This window comes from Bos javanicus, chromosome 21 (assembly GCF_032452875.1).
Source record: "Bos javanicus breed banteng chromosome 21, ARS-OSU_banteng_1.0, whole genome shotgun sequence".
Lineage (NCBI taxonomy): Eukaryota > Metazoa > Chordata > Mammalia > Artiodactyla > Bovidae > Bos > Bos javanicus.
In genome coordinates, this window is record NC_083888.1 from 60,492,064 (window position 1) to 60,506,174 (window position 14,111).

The following is a 14,111-nucleotide window of genomic DNA, read 5'->3' on the forward strand; positions in this document are numbered from 1 at the left end:
TTTACTAAATTATTTAATACACGAATACAATAAATAGGCAACTGTTCTAAAACATTTCATAGTGAATTGTTCAACAGTGCTTCATTTTCTTTCTAAACTTTGTTAAAAGGTCTACACCAAAAAAATATTTATGAAGAAAGAGAAAAGAATCAGTAGAATGGCATATTTTTTTAATAATTATTTTTAGATTCCAGTGGAAACTATCAACAAATGTCTTTTTTTCTTTTTTCTTACATACCAGTCTTTTGTAAAGATGCTGGGTGAACCAGGTTGGAGGGTAACGCTGATCCTCTGACTGGCTGTTCCTTATGATGATCAAGGAAGTCTCCCCATGTTGGCTGAAGCTAAAGTATAATTTTTTTAAGCATATGAATAAGGTGTAAAATTTTAGAAGTAACTTGTTAAAGAACAGAACAAAAAATTAAATACTTTACCACAGTAGTACTTAATGGAGATCCTGCTGGGGTGTTTGTATATGTACTAGTTAATGATAACTCAAGGTCCATATTTGGGGGTTCCCCAAGGGGTGGAAGAGAAGAGAGACTGTGCGACATGTCCATATCAGCCATGGAAAAGAAGACTTCTTCTTCTAGAGAGAATTAAACTTTGTCAGTTTTATTATAATTCCACCAATTCACATATTTAAATAAGATCTTCACATATATTAATGTATATTGTTCCCTCAGATCATCTGAGATATAGTGATGTTCTAAATTTTATGTTACTTCCAATGGGGTCACTTCTTTGCATTCAAGATATTAATGTCATAGTAAAAACTCAGCTGAACATAGATTAACAAAACGTTAAGCTAGCCCACTGGTGAACTTTTTAAAAAAATATATGATAAGCTGCTTCACGTGGTATAATGTGATGTCATTAAGTGTCATATGATTTTCAGATAGTATCTTGTAATCTCTGGTGTCATGGATACAGCTATTTCTTGAAAGAAAAAAAAAAGAGTTGTAAATTTTATTTACAATTCTATTTATGTTTTACTTCTTTCTGCAAATTGTTTTACCTTCAGGCAAATGAAGTTTGTTATGGCCAAAATTTCTTGAATAGATTTTAATTTTTTACTTAGGTCAACATTCCATATTGAAATTGATTCTTATTATTTAAATTGATTTGTATTAGTGCTTACACATTAAGACACACCTATAAATGCAAAGTAAACTGGGTAAACATTATGTTGTTTATTTACATATAACTGACAGAAAGATTAATGGACAAAGGTTTTTATTTAAAGGAATCTACTGTAAATCATTATGTAAGCACATAATTTGACAAAATGAACAATTATTCCCATTTTATCTTTTGCATAAACCCACATTTTTAATTGACTTTCCTTAGAATAAATCATGTTTTACAAAACAAGACTACACAATCAAAAAAGGATCCCGCACCACTTGTGTGCCAGTCACTATCAAGCTGTGGTTCGATCAACTTATACATTTAAACGTTCTTAAAGTGTAGACCGTTGGTTTTTTCATTACTCAACTCCATTTTATGGCGGCCAAAGTCAAATGTACTTTGCTCTATGATGATGATGTATCAATCTAGAGTCAAGTTTTTGAGTTGCTTACCCCGGCTAGAAGGTGTACGAGCCGTTTCTGTCTCATAAAAGCTTTGCTCTGAGGACACACCGGCAGAGAGGGAGTCTTTCCTCAAATAATACCGGTTCAATTCCATTTGAATTCGATATTCATCTTCTTGCTGCATGGGTCGGTTTTTTCTATCTTTATTAGCTAACCCAATTTTGCTTGAATTTTCTATGTGTATACAAAAGAAAAGCAAAAGAGTAATTAAATTTGGAGTTACTTAACTAAGCATTCTCTCCCAACCCACTTATCCAATGCCAATGGCAACTTAGTACCAGTCAGTGCAGAACCACCAGTATTTAATGTTATTCGGAGACCTAGGCAATAGCTCTAAACAGCTAGCTAGGAATCACAAGATCTTATCTATTATTAAATATACATGTCATTAAAAATTTTTTAAGTGTGTGCTATTTACTGAGTTTAACAATTATACTTTCTCAGTTGTATGAAGTACTACCTCCAACCAAGGAAGTCAGTCAGTCTGAATGCTAATCTGTTGCATCATAATGCAATTTGAAAGAATCAAATTTAACTACTGAGGATTCTAATTCACAATACATCTTTAAGTTCATACATTCCTATACAATAATATAATTTCCCATTTCTATGCTATATATTTTAACTAAATTTTTTTAAAGAACTAGAAGTAACAACAATTATACTTGCCTGGCCCAGCAATAGCTGCTACCATGTCCAAAAGCAAGTGCACCTGCCTGGGTGACAGGAACAGATGTAGAGAGTCTATCTGCCCATCAATATCCAGCTTCAAAAAAAGAGAGAAAGGAAACTACTCAGAATGAACGCTCTTTATAAACTCATCACCATAAATCCCAGGAGTTTTCAGAACACCGAGAGGAATACTAATTAGTTAGCCTTGGATTCCTTCACCTCAGATTCTCTCTACTAATTCACACAATCTAAATGAAAAGACATATAAGGTCATCAACTTTTATTTTAAGAGGGAAAATCCTCCTGAGAAATTCCATGTCAGAAAGACCAATGTCACTCTTTGTGTCTCTGAGTTTTCTGAGTATTTAAGGTGCTTGAGGAGGCCTTAAGACATAGTCTCCAAGAAAATAAAGATAGCAACAATCTAGTATTCATTCCCATTATGGTTTCAAAAGACTCAAATCACAATCTTTAAAGCTTGATTCAAACCAAGGACAAATAAATGTAGCCTTCCTAAGTTTGCCCATGGATCAATCACACTCCTATCTAGAACAGCAAGGACCTTCTCTATCAACAGTGTGCCCCTCCAAATGCCCACGAAACCTTCTCTCCACTGACATGAAGCCACAGCAGAGAGGATGCTCATGTGGAATTCCCTTCTCTTTTCCACCTCTTTGTCCGTCTTTCCTTCTAAAAATAAAAGCCCAATCCCACTCTCACTCTTGACTTCCGTAGCATACACTCTGACAAAAACAAACATTCTATTCCCTAAGTCACATTCTGAAAAGCTAAATATTCCTGCCTTACTTTTCATTCGTCTCTTCTTAGTCCTAATGTTAATACTGACTCCTATGATCTTTATGCCATTTTACAATTTAAAAATAATTCAATTAAGAAAACACTTATATTCAGGATATGGCATCTTTTACAGGAGAAAAACAAATTTCTGATTCTAAGAACATAAAATAAATTACATAGTGACTTTGAGAAATTTCCATGGTATAACTCATAAAGCAACAAATTCTCCAATAATAATCATTATTATCACCTTTTTTTGAGTATTGGGACACTGTGTTAGATGTTTTTATTTTATTTCCTCTAATTCTTAGTAGTTTTCCTGTTTTACAAATGAGAAAACAGGTTCACAAAGATTAATTGATTCACACAAGGCCATATAACAGATTCAGGGCCAGGATTTTAACCTAGGCTGACCCACAAAGTACTGGTTTTACGGGGCTCCTTACTGACTGCTGACTTCCCAGTCCTTAAATCAGCAAGGAGTTATGGCTGGGGACAGTGGGGAAATCTCTTTGTGATTATATGCTGAGCTTAAAAATTGATTTTTAATTTCTTAGCATTGAAAACATAGTCTCTAATATGCTTTCAGAATACATGATTAAGAGTTTCACTTCTAATTGTCATAGAAATATGTCATTATTAGTCATTCTGAGTTTGGCATACAAAGAAAAAAGTACATATAACTTTCCTCTGGAAATATAAAAGATAAAACATTTTAACAACTAAAATTTGTTGTTGTTGTTCAGTCACTCAGTCGTGTCCAACTCTTTGTGACCCAATGGACTGAAGCATGTCAGGCTTCAAATTTCAAACTCAGTGTAACACAGCAATTAAAACAAAATGTCTCTAAATTCAATTGAGGCAGGGCCCTATTTTCATATATAATGTATTTCTGAAGACATCTGATAAAACTAAATATGTGAAACACCAAACTTACACACAATTTGAGTGCTGAATAGTCTCAGAGAACTGAAAAAGTAACATGAAATCTCTCGTAACATTTTGATCCCATAGTTGAAAGACTTAAGTGCAAAGAGAGAGACTAAAGTTCAGGAGGTCTGTTTCTGGATGCTGCTATTCAGAACTTTAATTTCTCTGTTTAGCACTCATTTTCATCAAGAACAAAATGTACTCAAATATTCCAGTTGCTACAAAAAAAATTACCATATAGGCAAGAAGAGTTATCTCCAAATATTAAACCCTGGCTAATAGTTCCAGAGGTTCATCTGTCACCTAATACACAGATGTTCAAAAGTAACACCTAAAAGGCATTTATATAAATCAGTTCATAATGTGCAATAAGTTTGGATATGCACAAAAATCAAAAATACAAATGTTGAGAACTAGCAATAATTAACCAAAACAACCCAAGAAGGTATCGCCATGGTTCTTCCTTCTTAAAGGATTAGAAAATGCATTCTACAGAGGCATGGATGTACTCAGTTTCCCAAGGATCTTGGCACAGAGTAAGGATTCCTGTAGTGTTTACACATACCCGTGGCTCTCTGCTCCATTAACCATTCCATCCTGTTATGCTGTGAAGAGGCTTAAGACCTATGAAAGGGTTTCATACCACCTGAGGTAGAACAGCCATGAAATTAAAAGACACTTGCTCCTTGGAAGAAAAGTTATGACCAACCTAGGTAGCATATTAAAAAGCAGAGACATTATTTTCCCAACAAAGGTCCATCTAGTCAAAGCTATGGTTTTTCCAGTAGTAACGTATGGATGTGAGAGTTGGACTATAAAGAAAGTTGAGCGCAGAAGAATTGATGTTTTTGAACTGTGGTATTGAAGACTCTTGAGAGTCCCTTGGACAGCAAGGAGATCCAGCCAGTTCATCCTAAAGGAAATCAGTCCTGAATATTCTTTGGAAGGAGTGATGCTCAAGCTGAAACTCTAATACTTTGGCCACCTGATACAAAGAACTGACTCATCTGAAAAGACCCTGATGCTGGGAAAGATTGAAGATGGGAGGAGAAGGGGACAACAGAAGGATGAGACGGTTGGATGGCATCACCAATGAGTTTGAGTAAACTCCGGGAGTTGGTGATGTACAGGGAAGCCTGGCACGCTGCAGTCTATGGGGTCGCAAAGAGTTGCACACGACTGAGCCACTGAACTGAACTCTACTGAAGGAGAACAGAACAGTAATCAAAGAGGAGGAGGGATAATCAGTAAAAATAACATCAGGGAATTTCCCTGGTGGTCCAGTGGTTAAGATTTGGGCTTTTACTGCTGTGGACTCAGGCTCAATCCCTGCTGTCGACCGGGGTGCAATTCTTGGTCAGAGAACTAAAATCCCACAAGCCACGTAATGTGGCCAAAAAAAAAAAAAAGAAAACCAATCATAGTAATAGGAACATCAACATTTCAATCTGCACCTTCCTCCCCCTCCAACTCTAATCAGGTGCTCCATTTCAGAGAAAGAGTTCCAGGGATCCTTCAATCTTCTGAAAAGTTTTTTATGTGTGTTCACATGTATAGAGTGGTTCCCTCTTACACATTCCCACAGCCATGTCTATGCCTCTTATACTTTTATTAAGACAAAGATTGCATTCCTTTCATTTCTATGTCTGTCCCAACAACCAGCACAGGCTCTGGCATACAGCAGTCAGTCAAATGTCTAGAGCTAGTTATATCTGTGAAAATACAAATGAATAAATCCTGATATTTTCCTAAAGTGCATTTTACACAGATTATATGGTAAAATTAGGTTTCAGTTCAGTTCAGTTCAGTCGCTCAGTCGTGTCTGACTCTTTGCGACCCCATGAATCGCAGCACGCCAGGCCTCCCTGTCCATCACCAACTCGCGGAGTTCACTGAGACTCACGTCCATCGAGTCAGTGATGCCATCCAGCCATCTCATCCTCTGTTGTCCCCTTCTCCTCCTACCCCCAATCCCTCCCAGTATCACAGTCTTTCCCAATGAGTCAACTCTTCGCATGAGGTGGCCAAAGATAGGGATCAAGACCATCCCCATGGAAAAGAAATGCAAAAAAGCAAAATGGCTGTCTGAGGAGGCCTTCCAAATAGCTGTGAAAAGAAGAGAAGCAAAAAGCAAAGGAGAAAAGGAAAGATATAAGCATCTGAATGCAGAGTTCCAAAGAAGAGATAAGCCTTCCTCAGCGATCACTGCAAAGAAATAGAGGAAAACAACAGAATGGGAAAGACTAGAGATCTCTTCAAGAAAATGAGAGATACCAAGGGAACATTTCATGCAAAGATGGGCTCAATAAAGGACAGAAATGGTATGGACCTAACAGAAGCAGAAGATATTAAGAAGAGGTGACAGGAATACACAGAAGAACTGTACAAAAAAGATCTTCATGACCAAGATAATCACGATGGTGTGATCACTCACCCAGAGCCAGAAATCCTGGAATGTGAAGTCAAGTGGGCCTTAGAAAGCATCACTATGAACAAAGCTAGTGGAGGTGATGGAATTCCAGTTGAGCTATTTCAAATCCTGAATGATGCTGCTGTGAAAGTGCTGCACTCAATATGCCAGCAAATTTGGAAAACTCAGCAGTGGTCACAGGACTGGAAAAGGTCAGTTTTCATTCCAATCCCAAAGAAAGGCAATGCCAAAGAATGCTCAAACTACCACACAATTGCACTCATCTCACACGCTAGTAAAGTAATGCTCAAAATTCTCCAAGCCAGGCTTCAGCAGTACGTGAACTGTGAACTTCCAGATCTTCAAGCTGGTTTTAGAAAAGGCAGAGGAACCAGAGATCAAATTGCCAACATCCGCTGGATCATCGAAAAAGCAAGAGAGTTCCAGAAAAACATCTATTTTTGCTTTATTGACTATGCCAAAGCCTTTGACTGTGTGGATCACAATAAACTGTGGAAAATTAGGTTTAAGAACCTGAAAACAATAACCTGAAAGACACATAATTAACTAACTAAAAAAATTCAAGTTTCCTGACTCTCCAGACTGTTCAGTATTGCTCCCTAAGAAAGAGGTACAGTTGTCTTTACAGTGACTTCTACAAGCTATGCAACATTATGGAAAAAACTCATCTCTTTTCATAAATATTATACAATTATAAACATGGACATTCTGTTCAAAATACACATAGGTGGATAGTTTTATATACACATAATTAAACATCTCCTTCAGCTAACACGGGGGCTTCCCCGGTGGCTCAGATGGTAAAGAATCTGCCTGCAATGCAGGAGACTCAAGTTTGATCCCTGGGTCAGGAAGATACCCTGGTGAAGGAAATGGTAACCCACTCCAGTACTCTTCCCTGGAGAATTCCATGGACAGAGAAGCCTGGCAACTATAGTTCATGGGGTTGCAAACAGTCGAATATGGCTGAGCAACTAACTTTCACTTTCAGCTAACACGCTTTCTTAATTTCTCCTTCTTTTAACTTTTTAATTTCATGATGAAAATGATTCTTTAAGAAACTCCTAGTTATCTGAACTAATGAACATTTTTGAAAGTGGGGGAAAGTTGAGCACAGGAGACAGTTTCAAACCCTGAGCTGCAGCAGATGGGCAAAGGTGGGCCTCAGGTGAACTCCAAGATATGCAGACAGAGGCACCAACTGCGGGTAAAAATGCTGACTCCAAGGCAGTGGGTAACCTGGTCACAGGACAGTCTATGTGAACCAGTCAGAGGGCCACAGCATAAAGAATGCCTCCAGGTTTACTTTATCTACAGAAAATAAAACAAATACTGACCTTAGCTCCAGGAAGTACTTCATTCTGTTTCAATGTGAGACTCAACTCCAGCCTACCATTGAGCCCTCCTATCTGCACTGGGTCAGAAGGTGCTACTTCTGGCAAGTTCCTTGTTAGTTGTGGGTGAGGTTCATAAACAATTTTTGGATTCCAGCTAGGTGACAGCTTTGGCTCTGTTTCCTACAGTAACGCAAGAAGAAAAAATGTAATTCCTTCCAATACTTTAGTGTAAGTAAACTGAGATGTAAAACACGACTGTTAATTTAAGAAGAATACAGTATTTACGTGACAACTATATTGTGACAATGGATAAACCAGTATTGCAGAACTAGCATAAAACATAGCACAGTAGCTTAATAAAGGCAAGTTATGGAAAAGTACTTTATGAAAAAAAGCACAGCATCTGTTCAAATTACATAATAAGAAAATTTAATATACATCCAATAATTAAGAAAATACGATTTGTGAAATAAAGTAAAAGACAAATTATGAGGTGATTGATTTATAAAAGGGCTCTCCAATCTAAGAAGGGATGAACACAGTTCTTTTTCCTTAATTATAAAATTCTTACAAGATATGACTTGTAACATAACATTTTCAACAATACATGCATCATGGAAGGTAAATGTGAATATTGCTTAGTTGCCTGTTTTTATTATAAAAAAGATATTAGATGTTAATATGCCATTTCTCCCTAGGACATAAAATCCAATGTTTCTCTATTAAATTAATACACAGCAAATGTATTTCTGGTAGAAATGGCATTAATTACAAATGTATTTTTTTTACAAATGTATTTTTAAATCTGAAATATATGTCCCCATTACTGAATATTTGTGTTAACTCTCAGATCACAAGGAAACCCATCAGTACACATCACACATCCTAGGAAATTTTAATAGTTCTCAAGTAAACCTTCTGAAAATCTGTGAATTCATTTTCTGGCTTCTCTGATTTGTTTTCCTTACCACTGGCACAGTTGAACACACTGGGGAGGATTTTGCAGATGCAGAAAACTCATCCCAGAAGAGAGACACTCCAGAGAGCTGAAGTAACTTGTGAGCAAAAGCTGTGGGTTGATGTACGTTAATTCCTGAGGACTCGTCAGCAGTTTCATCACAGTACATGGTTCTGAAAGTTAAAAACAAAAAGAGCATTTGCATAAAACTCTTAGGAAGACCTATTTGCAATTATAAGAAATAAACTGCCTTATGATCCAGCAATCCCACTGCTGGGCATACACACTGAGGAAACCAGAAGGGAAAGAGACACGTGTACCCCAATGTTCATCGCAGCACTGTTTATAATAGCCAGGACACGGAAGCAACCTAGATGTCCATCAGCAGATGAATGGATAAGAAAGCTGTGGTACATATACACAATGGAGTATTACTCAGCCATTAAAAAGAATACATTTGAATCAGTTCTAATGAGGTGGATGAAACTGGAGCCTATTATACAGAGTGAAGTAAGCCAGAAAGAAAAACACCAATATAGTGTACTAACGCATATATATGGAATTTAGAAAGATGGTAACAATAACCCTGTGTACGAGACAGCAAAAGAGACACTGATGTATAGAACAGTCTTATGGACTCTATGGGAGAGGGAGAGGGTGGGAAGATTTGGGAGAATGGCACTGAAACATGTATAATATCATGTATGAAACGAGTTGCCAGTCCAGGTTCGATACACGATACTGGATGCTTGGGGCTAGTGCACTGGGACGACCCAGAAGGAGGGTATGGGGAGGGAGGAGGGAGGTGGGTTCAGGATGGGGAACACATGTATACCTGTGGCGGATTCATTTTGATATTTGGCAAAACTAATACAATTTGTAAAGTTTAAAAATAAAATAAAATTTAAAAAAAGAAATACACACAGCTGCTGAAATTAAAGAAATTTTTCAAGTGTTAGCTCTTCTTAGAATATACCTATCACATATGTGTCAGCATTATCATGCTTTACTCTCGTAAATATTTTCATGAAGAAACATTAAATTAACCCCAAGAAGGTACTATTTTGAGGCTCCTAAATTTGGGGAAAAAATGAATAACTTCCTAAAGTTAGCTCCAAGGAAAATAATTCCTGTGCTCTCTCACAAACATCTCTTGAAACACTGAGACAGCACTTGACTCTAAACACGAGTGTGATGTGTCATTGCTTGAATTTCTGTAACTATTCTATGAGTCCTTACCACTCATCTTCAGCTTAAATTAAACTGTTGTTGTTGTTGTTCAGTAGCTAAGTAGTGCCTGATTCTTTGTGCAGCACATGCTGTGTGCCCTGCAGCATGCCAGGCTTCCCTGTCTTTCACCATCTCCCAGTTTGTTCAAACTCATATCCATTGAGTTGGTGGTGTCGTTCAACCACCTCATCCTCTGTCATCCCCTTCTCCACTTGCCCTCCATCTTCTTTTCAAATGAGTTGGCTCTTTGCATCAGGTAGCCAAAGTACTAGAGCTTCAGCATCAGTCCTTCCAAAGAACATTCAGGACCAATTTTCTTTATGATTGACTGGCTCGAACTCCATGCTGTCGAAGGGACTCTCAAGAGTCTTCTCCAGCACCACAATTTGAAAGCATAAATTCTTTAGCGCTCAGCATTCTTTATGATCCAACTCTCACAGACGTACATGACTACTGGAAAAACCATAGATTTGACTAGACGGACCTTTGTCAGCAAAGTGATGTCTCTGTTTTTTAATATGCTGTCTAGGTTTGTCATTGGAGAAGGCAATGTCAACCCACTCCAGTGCTCTTGCCTGGAAAATCCCATGGACGGAGGAGCCTGGTAGGCTGCAGTCCATGGGGTTGCTAAGAGTCAGACACAACTGAGCGACTTCACTTTCACTTTTCACTTTCATGCATTGGAGAAGGAAATGGCAACCCACTCCAGTGTTCTTGCCTGGAGAGTCCCAGGGACGGGGGAGCCTGGTGGGCTGCCGTCTATGGGGCCGCACAGAGTTGGACACGACTGAAGTTACTTAACAGCACGTTTGTCATAGCTTTTCTTCCAAGAAGCAAGTGTCTTTTAATTTCCAGGCTGCAGTCACCATCCACAGTGATTTTGGAGCCCAAGAAAATAAAATCTGTCACTGTTTCCAAAGTAATACTGTTCTAAATGCAGAAGATTTTAGATACTTTTTAAATACACCATTTTAAGGTAATGCAACTTAATTTCAAAGATCTGTTAACAGTAACTGATTCACTAATAGGTATATTTTGTCAAAGACAGAAATCAGAACATATCTGTTTAAAGCTCAGTAAAGGTTCCCAACATATCCACAAACAAAGTGTCTTTGGTGCTCGGTGTACATACTTCACTCTGCTCATCTCTGCTGGCAGTTCATGTGGCATTAAGACACTGGTGAAGAGTCATAACCTCAAAACAACACTCTGCAGTGTGTATGTAAATCAATCCCTGTTTTAGTCTATTTATAGGAGTTCCAGGTGGTCATACAGTGAAAACTAAAAGTGATGTATTTATATCTTTTTAACTAATCTCTACTGTACATACTGACCTTAAAATACCCTCACAGAATCCCCCAAGAAAACAGTAGTCTTAGCCTAAAGCAGCAAATAGATAAAAGGAAGCAATGCAAAAATCCTTTCACAGTAATGAGATACATCTAAATAGTACATTGTTCATATGAAAAACCTGAAATACTCCAACAGCGTACCTTAAATTTAGTATCACTCAAATAGTCATTATTTTGACTTGGTATCAGCTAAATGAGAATTACTTTGTGAATTCAAATATTCAAATAGTTATACCCCAACTGGTACTTTGTTTTTAATAACTGGATTGGAACACAACTTGGAGAACAACACTTTACTCTGAAATAATGTAATATATTAACTGAATATAATCACATCTAATCTCCTAACAGCATATTAAAAAGCAGAAACATTACTTTGTCACAAAGGTCCATCTAGTCAAGGCGATGGTTCTTCCAGTGGTTCATGTATGGATATGAGAGTTGGACTATAAGGAAAGCTGAGCACAGAAGAATTGATGCTTTTGAACTGTGGTGTTGGAAAAGACTCTTGAGAGTCCCTTGGACTGCAAGGAGATCCAACCAGTCCATCCTAAAGGAGCTCAGTCCTGGGTGTTCATTGGAAGGACTGATGTTGAAGCTGAAACTCCAATACTTTGGCCACCTGATGCAAAGAGCTGACTCATTTGAAAAGACCCTGATGCTGGGAAAGATTGAGCGCAGAAGGAGAAGGGGACGTCAGAGGATGAGATGGTTGGATGGCATCACCAACTCGATGGACATGGATTTGGGTGGACTTTGGGAGTTGGTGATAGACAGGGAGGCCTGGCGTGCTGCGGTTCATGGGGTCGCAGAGTCAGACACGACTGAGCGACTGAACTGACTGACTGACTGAATCTCCTAAAGTATCCTGAATCTGATGAGTCAGATCTTATTATTTATAAAGAAAAGAACTGGGTAATTTGTTTTCAGATATAAGAAGTCTTACCTTTCTATTCGAATTTCAAGTGCAGTTCCAGTTTTGGAATTTTCTGGCACGTGTTCAATTCTCAAGACAGTGTCTATAAAAGTGACCTTTACTCTTCTTAGTACTAGAATAAACCAAATAAATACTAAATTAGTTTAATAAGAACTTACAAAATAAAAGTTGAATTTCGTACCTTAAAAAAAAAAGCCCCAAATTTTGAGTTTTGTAATAAATATTTTGTGGGCTGAGAACATACAGCGTGTTACATCTCATCCTGGGGCAATGACTAACACTGTCTGTTGAATTCTAATCCCTTCATTATGCAAGCGTAATAAAATAAAGGAGAAACTAGGGTGAAAAAACAACATGAAATTAAACTGAATACTGTGTAATTTTTTAAATTATTTGTTTGCTTTTGGTGGTGCTGGGTCTTCAGTGCTGGGCTCAGACTCTGTCTAGGTGGGGCGTGACGGGGCTACTCTTCATGGCAGAGCACGGGCTCCAGCAGTTGCAGCACACGGGCACAGGAGCTGTGGCACAGCAGCCTAGTTGCTCCGCAGCATGAGGAATCTTCCTGGACCAGGGATCGAACCCATGTCCCCTGCATTGGCATGTGGGTTTCCATCCACTGTGACACCAGGGAAGTCCAAATACTGTATAATTTTTTAAATAACTTCAATTCTAAAGTTCTGAAGTAAGAATAGCAATTTTTTAAAAAACTACTCCAATGAGTTTTTCTTACACAATACATACTAAATCAAGGTACTAAATTATTAAATACAATCTAAAATTTTTTTAAATACTCAATAATGCCAAACCTGTTTCGATGGTTTCAGCAAACTTTTCAAGTCCTTCAAAAGGCTGAGATCCTTCTCCTTGTTCATCTGTTAGTTTCTGGCTAAGACATTCTTTTGCCAATTGCATACTGCTGGTCATGAAGCTTGACCAATACATGGGCTCAGAAGCAGATGCTGCAGAAAATACAGACAAATCCTCAATAACTTCTCATGGTTACAACTAAGCCATTCCTTAAAACTACACATTTCAAACTAATAAGTTCTTAATCCCCCAAGAGATATTTAGCATCATGGTATCACCCAGGGATACAGTATTCTAGAACTTACTCCTGAGATTTAAACATCACCTTATAATATCCAAGAAGGGAGGAAAAAAATCACAGAAAGAAGTTGAGACACATGTTCTCATTACATGGTATATATCTGCCAAATACTTATTCACATATTTACTCAAGTATTTAATGGATATTTTATATGGGTGGTATTGTTCAAAATGCTGTAGAACAGAGGTCAACAAAATTTCTGCAAAGGATCAGATAACAAATATTTGAGGCTTTGAGGCCATATGGTCTCTATCACAACTACTCAACTCTCTCACTCTAGTACAAAAGCAGCCAGAGAGAATTAATGAATGAGTGAATACGTACACCAGGTGATATTTCAATAAAAATTTATTTATAAAAACAGGTAACAGACCAGACTTGATCTGCAGGCCATAGTTGGCTGACTCCGTTTATAGGGTAGAAAAATACAATAATTATTAAATCTGCCCTCAAAGAGACTACAAGATAGTGGAAGAAACGAGATATAAATAAGAAGAATTAATAGACAACCACAGAGTGTCAACAGAAAATATCATATCAGGTAAGAGAAGAGGCTAAATCTTCTAGTTAAGGGAATTCAGCGGAAAGTAGAGGTAGCAGCCGACGTGGGCTTTAGAAGGTTAGTATAAATGCAGACAAACCAGAAGAGCAGCCTTGGAGAAGGAACACACAAACTGTGTAAAGTCCTTTCCAGGTATATCCTTATAAAAGAACTCTATCACACTTCCTTATGTTATCTAAAACAAACTGACAAGAGATTACT

At 37.7% G+C, this 14,111-nt stretch overlaps 1 protein-coding gene across 4 annotated transcripts in view; it reads right to left on the reverse strand.

The window, feature by feature from the left end:
* Positions 1 to 14,111, reverse strand: part of ATG2B (autophagy related 2B) — an 81,488-nt gene that overhangs the window by 56,778 nt on the left and 10,599 nt on the right. For all 4 annotated transcript variants that reach the window (XM_061395252.1, XM_061395251.1, XM_061395250.1 and 1 more), the window contains 8 exons: positions 13,047 to 13,199; positions 12,250 to 12,352; positions 8,732 to 8,894; positions 7,764 to 7,943; positions 2,265 to 2,361; positions 1,584 to 1,769; positions 435 to 589; positions 239 to 344 (listed from right to left, as the gene is read on the reverse strand). In XM_061395252.1, the coding sequence (XP_061251236.1) occupies positions 239 to 344; positions 435 to 589; positions 1,584 to 1,769; positions 2,265 to 2,361; positions 7,764 to 7,943; positions 8,732 to 8,894; positions 12,250 to 12,352; positions 13,047 to 13,199 (1,143 nt within the window). The remainder of the gene's footprint in view (positions 1 to 238; positions 345 to 434; positions 590 to 1,583; positions 1,770 to 2,264; positions 2,362 to 7,763; positions 7,944 to 8,731; positions 8,895 to 12,249; positions 12,353 to 13,046; positions 13,200 to 14,111) is intronic.